A 15,000-nucleotide genomic window follows, 5' to 3' on the forward strand; every position below is an offset into this window, starting at 1 on the left:
GTACACTGTGCTCTCTGTATACCTTCACCACTTGGGCTAATGCTGCCACCAGACAGTAGGAGTCGCTGTTGATTCCACATCCACTGTTCTACTCAGGGTCTCAGAGTCAGGAACCCTGACCATCCACATGTTCTTGGAGGACCAGGTGACCTTTGTGCTGGTGTGCGTGTCTGTGGTCGGGTTTGTGTGGCACCGGTTCCTCAGATCCAGATGTGTTCCTCCCTCATGCCAGCGCCTGGGTGTGTCAGTGTGAGGGTATAGAACAGAACCCCTGTGTTTCCTCCACCTCAGAGAACACTGAGGGTTCTGTTCCTCTACAGACTGAACCTACAGCAGGAAATGATGTCATTCATCTCCTCCTACCTCATGAGGAGCTTTCTGTGTGTTTGAGCCTGTTTTAATTTGACGTGGTGGTGGGGTGCACCACGGTGTGCCACGGTGCTGAGGGAGGGACCACACCCACACCCACACCCAGTACAATCAATCATGTGGTAACCAAACCAGTAACGTGAGCTGGACGTGTCTGAGGGACGGAAGGTTCCCACACCAAATTCTGCACCACTGTACCGCTCTACACACCCAAACCAGAAGAGCGGGGCTCCGACGACCAGGGTTCAAACTGCATGAGCTTCCTTCACATACATAAACCCATCAGCTGAAGAACCAACCAATCATTACCCATCATCCATCCATCCATCATCCATCCATCATCCATCATCCATCATCCATCCATCATCCATCCATCCATCATCCATCCATCATCCATCATCCATCATCCATCCATCATCCATCCATCCATCATCCATCCATCATCCATCATCCATCCATCATCCATCCATCCATCATCCATCCATCATCCATCATCCATCCATCATCCATCATCCATCATAATAATAATAATAATAATAATAATACATTTTATTTATATAGCGCTTTTCAAGATACTCAAAGACGCTTTACATCCATCCATCATCCATCATCCATCCATCATCCATCATCCATCCATCATCCATCATCCATCATCCATCCATCATCCATCATCCATCCATCCATCATCCATCATCCATCATCCATCCATCATCCATCCATCCATCCATCCATCCATCCACTCATCCATCCATCCATCCATCTATCCATCATCCATCATCCATCATCCATCATCCATCATCCATCCATCATCCATCCATCCATCATCCATCCAACATTTCATCCATCAATCCATCATCCATCCATCATCCGTCTATCTATCTATCTATCTATCTATCTATCTATCTATCTATCTATTATCCATCTATCTGTCTGTCTGTCTGTCTACCATTTTATTCTTTCATCCAACCAACAATTCATCCAGCTATCCATCATCCATCCACTCACACATTCTCATGAATCTGATGCTGTACTCTCTGTATTGGTGTAAAGCACACTCCTCTCTCTCTCTCTCTCTCTCTCTCTCTCTCTCTCTCTCTCTCTGTATTGGTGTAAAGCACACTCCTCTCTCTCTCTGTGTGTTACAGCGAACTGTCTCCCTAAATGTCAGAACGGTGGGATGTGTCTCCGGCCGCAGATGTGTGTGTGTAAACCCGGATCCAGAGGAAAACTGTGTGAACACACCACGCTGCCCAATCCTGCCGGGAGATGGAACGGGCATGGCAACGGACACGGCAACGGACACGGCAACGGGCATGGCAGCAACGGCAATGGATACACCAACGGGCACAACGTCGTGCCACAGCGCCCAATCCCTCAGCAGGTTTTCCCACAATCCCTGGCGCAGTACCAGGTACCCGGCACTAACCTGGCACACGTGAGCCTGACCATGAAAGCTTCACCCAGCGGCCCAATCCCCTTCCAGCAACAGTAAGTTCCTCACTGTTCATTATTCATGCAACCATGGTCAAAAGTATGTGGACAGTGTTAATATGGATCCTCCTCATATGGGATAAGATAAGATATATCTGTCTGTCTGTCTGTCTGTCTTTCTATCTTTCTGTCTATCTGTCTGTCTGTCTGTCTGTCTGTCTGTCTGTCTGTCTGTCTATCAATCCCCTTCCAGCAACAGTAAGTTCCTCACTGTTCATTATTCATGCAACCATGGTCAAAAGTATGTGGACAGTGTTAATATGGATCCTCCTCATATGGGATAAGATAAGATATATCTGTCTGTCTGTCTGTCTGTCTTTCTATCTTTCTGTCTATCTGTCTGTCTGTCTGTCTGTCTGTCTGTCTGTCTGTCTATCAATCCCCTTCCAGCAACAGTAAGTTCCTCACTGTTCACTATTCATGCAATGATGGCCAAAAGTATGTGGACAGCGTTAATATGGATCCTCCTAATAGGCTTTGTTTAGGTTTCGGAGTGTGTCTGTGGGGATTTGTGCCTGTTCAGTAATTTGTCAGGTCTCGCTTGCAGTTGATGTTGGAATGAAGGTGTGGTCAGGGCCCTGTGTGGTCCAATGGACCTTGCATGGGTCCCCATTCGACCTCCCCTCCCTTAGACATGGCCAGGCTGGTTCTCCTGAGTGAGGAACGTTCCTCTATAAGCCCCTGGGGGTGGTTGGGGGTGAAACTGCGCCCCAGACCCCGGGTCTCTCCCCCACTCTGTTAAACTTTGATCAGTAATGAACTACACGCTGCTTAAAGTTGCTGGAAACCGGCGGCGTCTCCCCCCCGCCGCGTCCCCGTCTCACGGCGTTTTGATCTTCAGGTGGTGAAACGTAAACAGAGGGGCGAGTACGAGCGCGAGATAAAGGGGGTGAATAATTATAGGGGTGAGACGAGGCGCTGGCTGCCACTTCAAAGGGGGTGAGATATGAAAACAAAACATAACCAGCCTGTGAACTTAGTGTGGAGGGTTCGAGAATACAGGTGTGTGTTTGAAACACACACACACACACACCTACACACACACACCTACACACACACACACACACACACACACTCACACATACACACACCTACACACACACCTACACACACACCTACACACACACACACACACACCTACACACACACCTACACACACACACTCACACACCTACACACACACCTACACACACACACACACACACACACCTACACACACACCTACACACACCTACACACACACACCTACACACACACACACACACACACCTACACACACACACACCTACACACACACCTACACACACCTACACACACCTACACACACACACACACACACACCTACACACACACACACCTACACACCTACACACACACCTACACACCTACACACACACACACCTACACACACACACACACACACACACCTACACACACACCTACACACCTACACACACACACACCTACACACACACACACACCTACACACACACACACACACACACCTACACACACACACACCACACACACACACACACACACACCTACACACACACACCTACACACACCTACACACACACACACCTACACACACCTACACACACACACCTACACACACACACACACCTACACACCTACACACACACCTACACACACACCTACACACCTACACACACACCTACACACACCTACACACACACACACACACCTACACACACACACACCTACACACACCTACACACACACACACCTACACACACACCTACACACACCTAAACACACACACACCTAAACACACACACACCTACACACACACACACACACCTACACACACACACACCTACACACACACACCTACACACCTACACCTACACACACACACACACACACACCTACACACACACCTACACACACACACCTACACACACCTACACACACACACACACACACACACACCTACACACACACACACACACACACACACACACACCTACACACACCTACACACACCCACACCTACACACACACACACACCTACACACACACACAAACACCTACACACACACACACACATACACCTACACACACTCACACACACACACACACACACACACACACACCTACACACACACACAAACACCTACACACACACACACACATACACCTACACACACTCACTCACACACACACACACACACACCTACACACACACACACACACACAGGTCAGTGATCTTAAAGGAACAGTTTAGATAGAATGTGGTGTAGAGTGGGGACAGTGTAGGGGGGCGTCTCTCTCTCTCTCACTGGGGTGCAGGTTGGACCCTCCCAAAATAGCGGGGAGTGGCCTGAACAAACACCACGGCTCCTCTCTGGGTCAAAGGTTATGCAAACCGCCCACAGACGGACGATTAACGACACCTCACACAGGGGGTCTGGATGACCTCATCCCAAACTCATGGGGTCAGAGGGGGGCGCGCCTCCCTTTCGGCGACTCCGGACCCCCTGCGGAGAGGGAGTTCCTGTACGCGGTCCTGAGTGGAACGTTTACATTTTTGGCATTTAGCGAACGCATTTATCCAAAGTGTCTTACTGTAATGTGACAGTACACTGTTTAAGCAATTGAGTGTTAAGGGCCTTGCTCAAGGGCCCAACAGTGGCAACCTGGCAGTGGTGGGGCTTGAACCAGCGACCTTCTGATTACTGGTCCACATCAAGCCATTCCACTAGTCCTCGGGAAGTGCTGATGGGGACACGGTCATCTTAAATGACCCAGACCATTCTACATGTTCTCCTTTGTATTCCAGTTTAGTCATAGCAGGTTCCTCTTCCTCTGCTGGAGACCCAGATGGCGTACGGAGGGTATATTCTCCTGACACGCCCTCCCTCCGATGCGACCCGTCCTTATTTGCTTGTACTTTGGTGGATCGACGAATGAGGTCGGTCTCGTGTGTGGAGAGTCACGCCCTGATCTCCACTTCTGTACAGGCGCCTCGGCCTACCAACCAGGGTCTTTACACGGCGCCCAAGACCCCGCCCACTTTTATCTTTTTAGTCATGTCTTTTCCCACCCGGCAGATTAGTGGCCGATTGTGTCTGCTGCACTGTCGATTGTGTCCACTAGGGGGCGCCCAGCCGACCGGTAGCAGAGCTGAGATTAGTTTCTATCAGAATACATCAGCACACACACACGCTTTACAGTATCTGTGACTTATCGTCCACACCGAACCATCACACCCACAATGCACTGCAAACAATATTTATTTATACGCCCCCTGCTGGTCACGTATCCAAATCCACTCAGATTCATTTATTTTTCTTTGTTGATTTCACGCTGCACATCAGCACACACACACACACACACAGCTCTGCTCTCTCTCGTATTGTTGACGTGTATGTTTGGACGTGTATGTTTGGACGTGGTGTCGTTAAACCCCTCGTACCTTCTCACACGTGTTTCGGTGACTAAACGTAGTCTGGGAGGCCGGACAGACTCGCCTGCGATTCCAGTTGGTGATAGGTGGTGTAGGGTGTGACCCCCTAGGTGTAGAAATCAGAATGACGTTGTAATGTCGGTGTTATAAACACGTCTGTGTCCATTTTACTCCACCACTACCGCTGCCGTCATCATGAGCTTGTGAGTTCGAATCTCAGCTCTGCTACCGGTCAGCCGGTCAGCCTGTACGCAGACACAATTAACTAACGTGTGCCGGGTGGTAGGGCAGAAGGGATTCCTCATCACTGCTGCAGTAGCGCCCACTGCTGGCGGGTCGAGGTGCTGCACAGAGACGGGGGATAGTGGAGAGCGGTGCGTGATACTGATCCCTGTGTGAATTTGAATCATACAGGTGAAAAGAAGTGGTCTGTACTGCATGTCAGAGAGGGAGATTTGTTCATTATGACCCTCCTCGCTCAGGGTCAGGGTCTGCAGCAGTGCAGCTGGGGAATTGGATATGCCTAAATTGGTAGAAAAAGGGAAAAATGCATAAATAGAATAAAAAAACAGCACGTGATCCTGAACCCTGTTCCCCTGTCCCCTGAAGGACCTCACACTGGGTTCTCTTGTTCTCCAGGTGGAACTGCTGGCGGCTCCACATGTGTGCAGATGTTTCTGACACTAATAGATGATAATTGCACCTCATTATACGTGAGCGTGTAACCGGAGCCCCAAATACTGAACCCCATCCTTTTTTCTCCCTTTTTTCTCCCAGTTTCTCCTATTTTCTCTTATTTTCTTATTTTTTCTCCCAGTTTCCCCCAGTTTCTCCCTTTTTATCTCCCAATTTCTCCTATTTTCTCTTATTTTCTCTTATTTTCTTACATTTCTATTATTTTCTCATATCTCCCAGTTTTGTCCATTTTCTCCCCTTTTCTCCTTTTTTCTTTCTTTACTCCCAGTTTCTCCCTTTTTCTCTCTTTTACTCCAAGTTTCTCCCAGTTTTGCCCATTTTCTCCCCGTTTCTCCCTTTTTTCTAACTTTTTTCTCTGTTTCTCCTTTTTCTTTCTTTTTTCTCCCATTTTCTCCTTCTTTTCTCCCAGTTCTCATTTTTTTCTCTTTTTTTCCCCTTTGTTCTCACAGTTTCTCCCACTTTTTTACTCCCAGTTTCTTTCTTTTTCTCCCTTTTTTCTCCCAGTTTCTACTAACCAGGGTCCTTACACAGCCTCGTAGACCCCGCCCACTTTTTAGTTTCGCCCTTCCCCACCCAGCAGACTAGTGGCTGATTTTGTCTGCTGTGCCGTCTGCACTGCCGATTGTGCATTGCCGAGGATTTCAACCCTGATATCTGTACTCTGAACCCTGATTGCAAATTTGATCATATTAGAGCCATGCAGAGGAAGCTGTGATTCAGAGGTGTAATGCTGAATTCTGCACCCCCACTGTGAGTGCGCCCCCTTTTGGGAGGTCAGTATAAAGTTTGTGGTTAGATGATAATCAGTCTGCGCATATTAAAACGTATTAATTAGTAAATGGGACGTCCAGTGAGCTTTAGATCAGGTGTCCACATACTTTTGGCCATATTGTGTATTATTGATGTTATTTTGTGTAATAAAAATGTGTGTGTGTGTGTTGTAGTGTTCAGGCTCCTCTGGCCGTGAACGTGCACCAGGGAAAAACTCAGCAGTTCGTAATAAAGCCGAAATTTTACCCCACATACAACAGCAACACCCCCGTACAGGGGGCGGGACACACCCCGGAGCGCAGCATCCCCCTGAGGGCAGGACCACACCACATCCACGGTGAGTTCTACACAGACAAAAGTATGTGGACGCCCCTTCTGATGACTGACTTCATGTGTTCCAGCCTTGACAGTCACTAACTGGTGTGATAGATCAATCAACAGTTTAGGGAAGGTCCTTTCCTAGCTCTGCACAGAGTTCTGACCTCAGCCCCACAAATGCTGCCATCTTTTGTACTCCTGAACTGGCACAAATTCCCAAAGACACACCTCAAAGTCTCGTGAGAAGCCTCTCAAAGGAGCTAAAGGTCACACAGAGGTCGCTCAATTTTACGTTTACATTTTTAACATTTAGGAGACGCTTTTATCCAAAGCGACAATCGAGGGTTAAGGGCCTTGCTCAAGGGCCCAACAGTGGCAACCTGGCAATGGTGAGGCTTGAACCAGCGACCTTCTGATTACTAGTCCAGTACCTTAACCGCTTAGCGTTTGTCTTTAAAATGGGACGTCCAGCAAGAGCGCGATCAGGCATCCGAATATTTTTGGCCGTACGTCAGAGTTTTATAGTGAGAGCGGTGAAGCAATAGAGAGCGAGCGAGACAGAGAGAGAGAGAGAGAGAGAGAGAGAGAGAGACGAGGGGGGGAAGAGTGGACGCATTTTTTCCCTTGGCTGAGTTTTGTAGGGGAGTTGTGACATCATAACACAGGCGCACTATTCCTGGAATGTTTACACACCCTCCAACTTTCTGATGGATGTGCAAAAGTGTGTGTGTGTGTGTGCGAGTGTGTGTGTGTGCGAGTGTGTGAGAGAGAGAGAGTGTGTGCGCGCATATGAGTGTGTGTGAGTGAGTGAGTGAGTGAGTGTGTGTTTTGACACACACACGCACTCATGTGCACACACACTCATACATACACACGCACACAAACACACTCATACACACACTCTCATACACTCACCCAAACACATACACACTAAGACACACACACTCTCTCTCTCTCTGACACGCACACTCATATGTACACACACACTCATACACACAGAAAGAGAGAGTGTGTGTGTTTGTGTGTGTGTGTGCATATATGAGTGTGTGTTTGCACATATGAGTGTGTGTGCATGTATGAGTGTGTGTGTGCATATATGAGTGTGTGCGTTTGTGTATGTGTGTGCGTATGAGTGTGTCAGAGAGAGAGAATGTGTGTATGAGTGTGTGTGTCAGAGTGTGTGTGTTTGTATGTGTGTGTGTGTATGCACATATGAGTGTTTGTGTGTGTGTCAGAGAGAGTGTGTGTATATGAGTGTGTGTGTGTGTCAGAGAGAGAGAGAGAGTGTGTGTGTCAGAGAGAGTGTGTGTGTGTCAGAGTGTGTGTGTGTGTGTGTCAGAGAGAGAGTGTGTGTGTGTGTCAGAGAGAGAGAGTGTGTGTGTGTGTCAGAGAGCGAGAGTGTGTGTGTGTGTGTGTGTGTGTGTGTGTCAGAGAGAGAGAGAGAGTGTGTGTGTGTCAGAGAGTGTGTGTGTGTGTGTGTCAGAGAGAGAGTGTGTGTGTGTCAGAGAGTGTGTGTGTGTGTGTCAGAGAGAGAGAGAGTGTGTGTGTGTCAGAGAGAGAGTGTGTGTGTGTGTGTGTGTGTGTCAGAGAGAGTGTGTGTGTCCGAGAGAGAGAGAGAGAATGTGTATGAGTGTGTGTGTGGCAGAGAGAGTGTGTGTGTGTGTTTGTGAGTGTGTGTGTGTGTGTCAGAGAGAGAGTGTATGTGTGCGTGTATGCACATATGAGTGTGTGTGTGTGTGTCAGAGAGAGAGTGTGTGTATATGAGTGTGTGTGTCAGAGAGAGAGAGTGTGTCTATGCGCATATGAGTGTGTGTGTGTGTGTGTGTGTCCGAGAGAGAGAGAGAGAATGTGTGTATGAGTGTGTGTGTGGCAGAGAGAGAGTGTGTGTGTTTGTGAGTGTGTGTGTGTGTCAGAGAGTGTATGTGTGCGTGTATGCACATATGAGTGTGTGTGTGTGTGTCAGAGAGAGAGTGTGTGTATATGAGTGTGTGTGTCAGAGAGAGAGAGTGTGTCTATGCGCATATGAGTGTGTGTGTGTGTGTGTGTGTCCGAGAGAGAGAGGGGGTGAAATGGGCGAGCGACGGGCATGTTGCGTCCTTGCAGGATCTGTGCAGGCAGAAGCCGTGCATTCTCTCTCTCTCTCTCTCCAGCTCAGTGTCTCTCGCCCGATTTCCCCCCGCCGTTCCCTCAGTGGAGCGGAAGCAGGAGCGAGGGAGGAACGAGCGAGGGAACCGGGGCGCTGGAGAACTCCAAAACTATTTCTCCTCCTCCCTCGCCCGTCCCCCCGTCCGTCCCCTCTCGCAGCGCTCGGGAGCGTACCACAGCATGAAAGATGGCATTACGGTGGCACGGGCGCTTCACCCTCTCTCTGCTGTTGTGTTTGATCTCTGGCTCCTCAGCGGTGAACCACACGGGTCGCATTCGGCTCGTCTTCACTCCCACCATCTGCAAGCTGACGTGCAGCGGCGGCCGCTGCCTCAACACCTGCGAGAAGGGCAACACCACCACCATCATCAGCGAGAACGGGCGCTCCACCGACACCCTCACCGCCCCCAACTTCAGAGTCGGTGAGTTGCATTGTGGGATACTGAGGAACTGTGTTGTGTTTACGCTCGATTGTGCGGGACATCGGGCTCACCTGGTGCTCGGCGGCGCCAACTAGTGGTGAGAATTCCAACCTGCCAGCCGGTGATCCTGAGAGAGTTTTCAAAAAAGTTGGGACGCTTAGTAAAAGGGAGTGAAAGAAGAATGTGTGATGTTTTTATTCTCTTCAATCTGATCAACTTCACTGTAGTTTGTAAATAGAAGCAGGTTTAGAATCTGATGCTGTAACACACTCCAAAAAAGTTGGGACGGAGGCAGGATAAGAGCGAGACGTTGCTTGAGCAGGTGAGGGAATCATGATCAGGTATAAAAGGATCCACCTGGATCAGGATCAGTCTGTACAAGCGATGATGGGGCGTGCCTCACCACCGTGTTCCAAACTTTTTTCACTGCAAGATTGCAAATAATTCAGATATTTTACCGTCTACTGTCCATAATATTGTGGAAAGATTCAGGACATCTGGAGAGTCTCGGTCTGTGTTGAATGTTTGTGACCTTCGAGCTCTCAGACGGCGCTGTTTGAGTAACCGTCACACTTTTGTGATATGTATGTGTGTGTGTGTGTGTGTGTGAGTGTGAGAAAGAGTGTGTTTGTGTCCATATGAGTGTGTGTGTCAGAGAGAGTGTGTGTATAAGTGTGAGTGTGTGTGCACATATGAGTGTGTGTGTGTCAGAGAGAGTGTGTGTGCGTGTGTGCATGTATGAGTGTGTGTGTGTTTGTATATGAGTGTGTTTGTTTGTAAGTGTGTGTGTTTGTGTGTGCGCGTATAAGTGTGTGTATGAGTGTGAGTGTGTGTGCACATATGAGTGTGTGTGTGTCAGAGAGTGTGTGTGTGTCAGAGAAAGAATGTGTGTGTGCGCATATGAGTGTGTGTCAAGAGAGAGAGAGTGTGTTTGTATGTGTGTGTTTGAGTGTGTGTGTGTATGAGTGTGAGTGTATGAGTGTGTGTGCACGTATGTGTGTGTGTGTGTGTGTGTATGTATATGAATGTGTGTGTATGAGTGTGTGTGTGTCAGAGAGAGAGTGTGTATGTATGTGTTTGTTTGAGTGTGTGTGCATGAATGAGTGTGAGAAAACCGTTGTGACTTAACACAGGCTGCCACTGCGAAACTCAGAGGGTCGTACATCAGTTCTACACAGAAACACCTCTGTTCTCTGGGCCTGAGCTCGTCTCAGATGGACCGAAGGACGGTGAACACGTGTGGACCACCCGGACTGATATCAGCGAAAGGTGCAGAAGCAAAACATCTAGTAAACATCTAGTCTGTCATGGTATGGGTGCATGTGTATGTGTGGAGGCGTATTTTAGGATCTCAGAGAGCTTCATAAACACGGAGTGCGTGTGCTCGAGCGTCCCGCCTGCAGTCCAGATGTGTCTCCATCAGGAACAGGAGGATGAGACGACGGCGAGCAGGGACTGTCGAGCAGCTGGAGTCTCACAAACCTGCGACCATCAGTGTCCTCAGTTCCACACACATTAAAAAGTGGATATAATATGGATGCTGATGAAACACGGGGGGGACACGCCCCCGTCCCGACTTTTTTGGAAATTGTAAACGTGTTTCTATTTACAAACTAGAATGAAGTTGATCAGTTGATGTTTAAATAGAAATCAAATAAGGATTGAAGAGAATGAAACACATCACACGTTCTTCTTTTTACTGCTTTTTACTGAGCGTCCCAACTTTTACTGAAACTGCGGTTTCTGATCACCACTGAAACTGGATATTAATTACAGTGAAAGATTTCAGATGATTAAACTGAACGATCTAACACACCGAGATCATTTGGAGTGTGTGTGTGTGTGTGTGTGTGTGTGTGTGGTTTCGTTGCTGTGGAAACTTTGCGCTCTGACTGTTATTGAAAGTGACACATAATATTCTGGACGTCTGCGAGTCGTCTGGACGTTTTTCTGTCTGGATGTTTATGGCTCGGAGCTTTTGGAAGAATTTCCTGAGTTTAGTGGCGGTGACTCAGCAGTGTGTGTGTGTTTCATAATGACGCAGTTACACACACACACACACACACACACACACACACACTCATGGTTCGGGGTCTGAAGTGTCTCTGGATTCTTGAGGGAGTCTCAGTTGTACCACCTGGTTGGTCGGGCACAACACGGGCACCAGTGGCTCTGCCTGGGGGAGGGAGGGCAGGATGGGGTACCACCTAATTGCTGTAGCAGCGACTTTAAACGTGCTCGCCACTGGCAGATGGACTCATGCGAACACATACATAAACACACACACACACTTTCTAGTAGCTCTATTTTTCCTGACCGCGTGTTTTTGTACTGTGGGAGGAAACCGGATCACCCGGAGGAAACCCACACAGACACAGGGAGAACATGCAAAATTCCACACAGGAGGGACCCTGGGGAATCAAAGCACTTTATCAGTAACACCCATCAGGTTTGTTTATTCATTGATTATTTTATTAGCTGCTCCTTTTATAAGCATACAGCTGAACGTTCAGGGTATACGATTACTGACTGTAGCTTGGCCGTCTGTTCCTCTGTAAACTGTAAGACCATTCTCAGCTCTGCAGGAGTAATGCTGGTGTCAATGCAGTGCTGAGAACGGTCCAGCACCCCAATAATAGTCAGTGGGAGGTCCTGTAGCTCTACTAACGGGGTACCCCGTTGCTGTCCGGCCTATTTCTGTGCATTTTCTGCCTGAAGGACTTACTCTCACAAACAAACGCTTTTAAACAAACGCGATAAGACAAAGTTTATAGTTGAATGTTATATAGAACTCCTTAAATTATCAGAAAAAACAGCTAAAAGTGATGAGGATAATTTACCATGCTCAAATAATGATACACCCCCCTAAAATGAGGCGCTTTTTACATTTATTTATTTTTAAATCCAGAGTTTCAGTGAGTGTAAGTAAGAATGCAGGTCTGCAATACCATTACTAACACTTTATTCATGTGGTGAATGTTGTTTACAATCACTATACTGAATGTTTAGCTTCTAACTAATTCTGATCTAAAGTTATTAAAGTTGGAGTAAAACGAGTCCATGTTGGTCTCCAAATGTCTCCAAAGCTTCTCAACACAAAAACCCCCCGATTATACTGCAGACAAAATATGTAGGATTAATTATTTACACTTTATAGTGTCATTATTTATTACATTTGCGCCTTTTTGGCTCTAAAACTCTGTCAGACTCTGTTCATACACATGAAATTTACCCTCCATTCCTTCACATCAGTCTGTGAAAAAGCATCACTGAATCACTGAATCACTGAGTCAGTAACGACTCTTTTTAAACTAATTATTCATTGGAATTGAATGAGTCCACTCGTTTTGCTCATTCTGTTTCATTACGGTGTCGTGCATAAACGACTCCTTGGATCAGTGCGCATTCGTTTAAAGATTCAGTCGCTGTCCAGGCTTTGATAAGCAGCTGTATTTAGATGAGCTGGTAATGAAAAACTCTCTCCTCATTGGTTGTAGAGGTAGAAGTGACAGTTTAGGGAATGAATTACCAGTTTCAGCTTTTAACCGTGAAAGCTGAGAGAATATTTGATACGTCTGAGGCGGTTTTTCGTTAGTTAGACGGACAAACACAGTTGGAAATGGATTTAATTAAATACAGCAGACCCTTGACTTACGAATGTAATTGGTTCTGAAGGGCTGTTCTTAAGTCAGAATGTTCGTTAGTTAAACCTATTTTTCCCATAAGAAATAATGTAAACAGAATTAATCCGTGCCAGACCTCCCAAACCCCCCCCCCCTTACCCTAACCTCTCTAATATCTTAAATGCTCTTTTTTGTTATTAATACAAGTATATTTTACCTTAAATCTTAAATGATAGAATAGACATTACTGTAATAAACAATAATAAACAACAATACACAGTAGTACTGTACATAAACACACATCACATTTCAGTACAGTACGTGTGCTGCACCATACACCATAATACATTTCCTTCTTTTATATAAAATATATCTACCAGAAACAACAATAACTCTCATATTTCTCTATTATTTCCTTCTTTATTTCAGTAGTGCTGTATTTTGTAGGTGTAATTGCACGAAAGAAAGAATACTTTACTGAGCCGAGTTCCTTCTTCTCTCTCACTCACTGTCCCCTCTGTCTGATACACAGTGACACCTACTGGCAGGAGTAATTATACAACAACAAACACTTTCTCTTCACCTTCTCTGGGGACATTTTAATACTGAATTTTACAAAATATAAAAAAAACACAGGAAAATCCGCTGTTCGAATGTTCGCTCACTGTATATATATATATAGATAGAGAGAGAGAGAGACGGTCGACTTGTTCATGACGTCACGTGTTTTGCGAATTTCGGTTTGTAATTCGAAATTTGTTCGTACGTTAAGTTGAAAAAAAAAGTTTGTAACCCGAAATGTTCGTAACTCAAGGGTCTACTGTATTCTGGAACAACACACGGGTATAGATTTGGTCTGAATTTGAAGAAGAGAAGCTCAGGTAAGCAGCGGTTATGATTGTATGCTGCTGTGTGGGTGATCTGGGTCGCGGTGCTGCTGTTTAATGTGCGCTTTCTTTTTGCAATGATAGCAAAGCATTATTAAATATTGATCATTTTTTTGATGCTCATCTATTTGAAGTAAAATGGAGCATACATGTGAGGTTTGTTTGATATAAATATTGTCAATATGAATACAAATACAGCCTTATAATAATACAAAATATAAACACTGTAATTCTGTCAGAATGTATCAGTACTACAGTATTTTGTGTTTTTAAGATAACTTATAAACAATATAAGCTAAAATCATATACAGTGCTAAAAATTTACATTTTAAGCTTTCAAATGATACCTTATGATACCTTAACGATGAAGAACTTAAGGGGTTAAGGGGTGACAAATTCTACAGAGCAACAGATGAGCTACAGTCAGTAATTGTATTCCTACAAAGTGTGTCTGTGTGGCAGATGAAACTCATAAAACAATGAATGAATGTTCAGAGACGGGCGGCACTGCTGGGGTACACGAGCATCGATGCGAGAACCATGACAACCGTGCCAAAAAGCTCCAAGCACCAGGTGATTTGTTTATGGTACCCGCAGCTTTCGTTCCTGGTCTGACACGTTTGAGAACTGCAGCTCCAGATGTTCTGGAATCAACAGTTGGAGAACCTCTGTATGAACTGGTCGAGGTCTTTGAGATCTCCTGACCTAAAAAGGTCCTAAACATCACGTAAACACCACGTCTCATTATTTATGGTCAACACAGCACCTGCTAGGACCTGGATGAAGGTGTCCGGTGGTAAATGGACGACGCTGGATACTGAATTAAGTGTCTAACAACATCTGGA

General features: G+C 46.4%; 1 protein-coding gene across 2 annotated transcripts in view; it reads left to right on the forward strand.

Moving 5' to 3' along the window:
• Nucleotides 1–15,000, forward strand: part of ltbp1 (latent transforming growth factor beta binding protein 1) — a 73,638-nt gene that overhangs the window by 4,073 nt on the left and 54,565 nt on the right. For both annotated transcript variants that reach the window (XM_063007580.1, XM_063007581.1), the window contains exons 2-4: nt 1,515–1,857; nt 6,934–7,097; nt 9,478–9,645. In XM_063007580.1, coding sequence (XP_062863650.1) covers nt 1,547–1,857; nt 6,934–7,097; nt 9,478–9,645 — 643 coding nt within the window. In that variant the 5' untranslated portion in view covers nt 1,515–1,546. The remainder of the gene's footprint in view (nt 1–1,514; nt 1,858–6,933; nt 7,098–9,477; nt 9,646–15,000) is intronic.

This window comes from Trichomycterus rosablanca, chromosome 13 (genome assembly GCF_030014385.1).
Source record: "Trichomycterus rosablanca isolate fTriRos1 chromosome 13, fTriRos1.hap1, whole genome shotgun sequence".
Classification (NCBI taxonomy): Eukaryota; Metazoa; Chordata; class Actinopteri; order Siluriformes; family Trichomycteridae; genus Trichomycterus; species Trichomycterus rosablanca.